General features: G+C 35.0%; 1 protein-coding gene across 1 annotated transcript; it reads right to left on the bottom strand.

Moving 5' to 3' along the window:
• Positions 1-1,729: 1,729 nt before the first annotated feature.
• LOC142615985 (putative disease resistance RPP13-like protein 3) lies at positions 1,730-2,194 on the bottom strand. The gene has a single exon (XM_075788882.1). The coding sequence runs from the start codon at positions 2,192-2,194 to the stop codon at positions 1,730-1,732; it is 465 nt and encodes a 154-aa protein (XP_075644997.1).
• Positions 2,195-5,197: the final 3,003 nt, after the last annotated feature.

Below are 5,197 nucleotides of genomic sequence, written 5' to 3'. Positions count from 1 at the left end.
TGAGGTAAGAGAGAACTAAACACTGACTAATTCCCGTATCACCTAGGTAAGGGGGGGGGGGGGAGGGGTTCTCCCAAAAAGAAAAATATAATGCCAATGATTTTGTGGAAGCCTATTGATATTAATCAACGATTGCAGATTTTTGAAGGAAATATCACTTATTTGAGTCACAAATTGAATTTGGGGGTCTAAGTATAGGCCTTAAGTTTCTGCAGTTTCTGTATTGGAATATGAAAAGTGGGTATAAAAGTATGCGTCAGATCCAGAATTTGGAGGTTCTTTAAATTGAAAAATGATTGTGGGATTTCTTTTATCAAAGTCCTTAAGTTTAGATACAAGAGATAAATTTACCATCCAATGTTGTTAGGCAATGGAGTTTCATATCCATTTTCAAGATCTAGAATCTGTAACCTTAATAGCTGTCCACTTGCAATGCCTATCAAGAAATAGCCCAAAAGCTTTTCTGTTTTGACAGATCATTTGAGTGTCAATGAAAAGAATAGAGGGAGGTCTATAGTTTTGCACATTTATGCTGTTTCCATGCTGTTTTTTGTTTGATAAAATGTTGTTTCCATGATTTTGATTATCCCAAACTTGCGAATTCTCATTGGCCTTTAGTACTCATCAATTATTGACAAGCACCAACTTTTCTCATGGAAACTTGTGTCCTCATTCTTCAAACCTGATAGAAATTTAGGTCCGTAGCTTTTGAAATAATGATACATGAATCAGACCATTGGTTTTTCAAAAAAATTAGCTTTCCCATCCATTACTATTGATACTTGAACCAGGCTTCTGCAGATGAGGTCGGATAAGTATATATTTGCAACCTCTTCCACTGCCTTGCCACTCTTCCTTTACAAAACCCTCAGCTATCCACTTCAATCAATGTTGTATGCCAAGGTTTAAAAAACATGGTTTGAGGTAGTAAGGCAGATCTTGATAACTAAAGGACAATTTTTTATTTTATTTTTTTATGGTTGTGAGATCTGTCTTGTTTTCAAACTCTAAACTATGATTATCATGACAATCTTCCATTGAGAGACAATCATTTCCTTGGTTGACAGAAGGCAACCAATAACCACAATTGCTAGTGTTAGTCCTTGGCATCTTGCAACAATGTCAATAGACAATTGCTCCAACCCTGGGGGACAATGTCCCTTAAATATGTAGTACTTGAATTCCCTTCTCCAAAAGAGTTCTAGGGTATTTTCTGGAGGTAAAAGTAGCATTTTGTGAATATGAACAATTGAAAATTCTTTGCTGGAGGAATCAACATCATGATTACGTGTTGTGACTATTATCCTATTTCCTCGTTTATTATCTGGTAAAAACATACTTTATATACCTCAAAAACCCACTATTCCATTGATCATAAAAAATGACAATGTACCTCTTCTTTTGTAAATGTCCTCAGTTTTTTTACGAGTGAGTTCTCAACAAAGATGTAGGTCTCCTTAGGTACAGTGTCTGATTTTTATATAGTATTGCTTTAGCATGCCGTTCAACAGCTTTAACAAGTTGTATAATTGAGATACTGTGATCTAAACGCGGAAATCAAAATGCTGTTTTACTCTATGGTTGTCAAAAGCTTTCTTGGCAAGAGTGGTGTTGCTGATACTGCCCATGCCTACAGCTGCAGTAGTCATGAGTTGAGATGTGCCTTCCAACAGCCATACTAGCACTTTGCCTCTAGAATCATTGATGCCAACTTGTTCAGCTTCCCCAGTTAAATAGGCCCCCAGTCAAGGGTCATGCCATGTAACATCTGTTGTGTTGCTGCTCGATATGTGGAATTTCTTCTTTTCTTAATTTGGGAGAGTGATGTTTTGATATCTTGAATCTCCAAGGTAATGTCATACTGATGTTCAAGACTTTTGACTAAGTGAGTAAATTTTTTAAAGAAACTTTTGAATCGAGGTTGTTGATCATTCTGTGGCTGTGCCATAAAGAAGTAGTACTTCCCTATGACATCTTCAATGCACTCAACAATGTCCAGGACTTGTTTCACCCAGATTTTTTCTATGTGGCTGCTCGCTGCTTGTATATCTACATCCTCAAGAAATACTCTAATATATTCCAGTTCATCTTTGATGTCTGCAATTTCTTTATGTAGACCCATTAACTGGTTGGCCTCTTCAGACAGTAAGGTGATCAACTTGTCACTGACCAAATTTACAACAATCTCTGCCATTTAATTTGCCGCCCTTCTTACTCCCTGTAAACATATCATTTCATCTGATTGGAAATTATTTCTTTTTAGTCACATATTTTAGGTGCCTCATCTCTAACAATGGTTTACATCATTTTCTGAATAACACTGATTTATGTTGATCTACTAATCATTTTTTAGCTCTATCAAGGGATAAGTGCATCTGGACAGCCAGTTTCTGCTCTCCTTGGTTGTGTTGCCACTTACCATTGACTTCTGATCAGCTGGCTCTCAAAATTTTATTATAACATTTTAGAACTAGTGCTTGCATACCTCCATGGTCTCTCTTTGAACAGCCAGTCTCTTCCATTTTCTTTTCTTTTTTGGTTGGGCTGACAACATTGACTTCTGACCAGCTAATCCTGAAAATTTTATGAAGCATTTTAGAATCAGTTGCACATACCTTGATTGTGCCTCTTCATATTGTTTTCTGCATACATGTAATGATTATAATCTTTTTGTACAGGACTTGCTTTCGCGGTGGCCAAAAAAAAAAAAAAAAAAACTTTGTAACTTCCATATTCCTTTATTTATTTTTTCCTTTCAGAATAAAAAAGTGCTTCATAAAAGACTCCTCTTACTGGATTAGAAGGCAAACCAATGCCGATGGAGCATCTAAATATATAGAAGATTCCTTGTGATTCATAAGAAATTTTAGCCTGTAAATAGTTTCAACTAAAACTCTAATTCCTTAATCATAATTAATTGTTTTTTAGAATAGAAAAGGTCGTGTAAATTTTGGAAAGGCTAAATAAGTGCTGAATCAGTCTTATACTTATATCCAGCAAAACAGTTGGTAACGCAAGAAAACAGGGATGGAGCTACAGTTTGGCATTGGGGGGCCATTTTCCCCCTGAGATTTTGAAAAAACCAACAGTTATATATATGCAATAGGCTTTACTTACAATTTAGGCCCAAGGAAAATTAAACCAGCCCCCCTATCTCCAAACTGTTGGCCCCTTTTAAAAAAAAATATATGCCTAACTCTTGGCCCCTTTTCAAAAAACAAAATTTTTTTTTAACATACTCATTTATGTTATTTCTGTCTCTTTTAGTGACTATTGTTGTTGTTGTTGTTTTTTTTTTTTTTTTTTAATTCTTTTTAAAAATAAATTTAAAGAAAAATCTAATTTTACACCATGTTACGATGGTAAACTAAGAGTGGACACTTTTGCCTATTACGAACCGTCATATTTTTTTTCTTTTGCCTTTTTTTTAATTTTTTTTTCTAGAATGTTAATGGTATATATTGTTAAAAGAAAAAAACAATTTGGTATTTGTTACTTTCTCACTTCCATGAAGCTTGAATAATACTCTAGACCTGAAAGAAGAGACGGCGGTGATCATTTTAATTTTTAAGACCGCAAGATGTTTAAAGTATTCGGTATCAAAATGATGTCTTATTAGTGGTATCAAAATTTAATTAGTGTGAGATATGTCAGCAAAAAATAACTAACCTATTAACCATTGAAAGACATGTGTGCAAACATAACTACCTACTAACGCATGTCTTTCAATAATTATTTCTGCATACATGTCTCTCGTTTATTGAATTTTGATATATAAGTAGTATTATTTGATTAAAATTATATTTTCTTTAATTAATTAAGAAACTAGAAAGCCCCCCTTCCCCTTCCCCCCCAAAAAAAAAAAGCAAGCAGAGACCATTGTCAGAAGTATTCAAAATCTCAAAATTCTCTCTCATAACCATGAAAACCCCATTACTTCCCGCCACCTTCCATCAACTATCCCTTTAACCCCGCCATTATCCGTCAACTTTAATTGGAGAACCACAAGCTCCGTCATGCTATTGGGCTCGAGCTCCCGTTCCTTTACACTCAAATGCTCGGCCCAGAGTTCTCCTTCATTAGGTAACTATTTCTCGCTGTCTTCTCCAAATGCTGATACTTTGAGTCATTGAAGTCAATTTTATGTCTAAGGTTCTGTTTGGTTGCTTAGAAAACAAAAATTAAAAAAAAAAACAAAAACAAAACAAAACAAACAAACAAACAAACAATGACCATGAATAGAATTAAAATTGAAATTACATTTGGACTATTTTCCTCTATATGGTTGCTGAGAAAATTGTGAAGGAAAATAAACGCATTTTAATCAATGCATTACATTTTTCCAAATGCTAGTTTCAGTTATTTTGTTTTCTTAATTGTTACCAAATGGAGAATCTGATAGATTGGGACCCAAGTAAACGAAAGCACTCAATTTACAGAGCCCAAAACGATGAATTACTTAGATGAGGCTGATATTTTTTTTTTAAAAAAAATTTTTATCAATTTTTCATTAGGCTGAAAAAATGTAAATTTGGTTCAAGTGAATTATGAGATATTTTATTTTGTGAGAAAATTTATTGTTATGATGCAATTGATGCAGTTGAAAATTGGGAAGAGTTTTTTGAAGCTTTGAAGAAGGGGAATTTAATTCCTCTATACCGATGCATATTATCCGATCACCTAACTCCAGTGCTTGCTTACCGGTGTTTCATAAAGGAAGATGATAGGGAAGCATCAAGCTTTCAGTTTGAGTCGGTTGAGCCTGGTGTGATGGGTTCCAATATCGGAAGAGCTTTAGTTCTCGTCTTGCTATTATTATTTTTAGACGTGTTGTTATGTGCACTGATGAGATGTGAGTCATTTGTATTTCAGTTGGGTAAATTATGTAGGGGCGGTATAGCGTGGTTGGAGCTCACCCGGCAATAGAAATTGTGGCAAAAGAGAATATGGTTACAATTATGAACCATGATGAAGGGACAAGGGAAGAGGAGATTGTGGATGATCCAATGGTGATTCCTCAAAGAATCATGGAGGGATGGAGACCCCAACTTATTGACGAGCTCCCAGAAGCATTTTGTGGTAAGAGAAGGGGATGGTAACTTACTTTTGCTATATTTGCAGGATTTCTCTAACCCCATGGTTTGAGTGAGATAGGTGTTCTGTCTCTTGTCATAAAGGGAAAAAGGTAGTCCACTTA

The sequence above is a fragment of the Castanea sativa genome, chromosome 11, assembly GCF_040712315.1.
Source record: "Castanea sativa cultivar Marrone di Chiusa Pesio chromosome 11, ASM4071231v1".
Lineage (NCBI taxonomy): Eukaryota > Viridiplantae > Streptophyta > Magnoliopsida > Fagales > Fagaceae > Castanea > Castanea sativa.
This window is presented reverse-complemented; position numbering and strand designations above follow the sequence as displayed.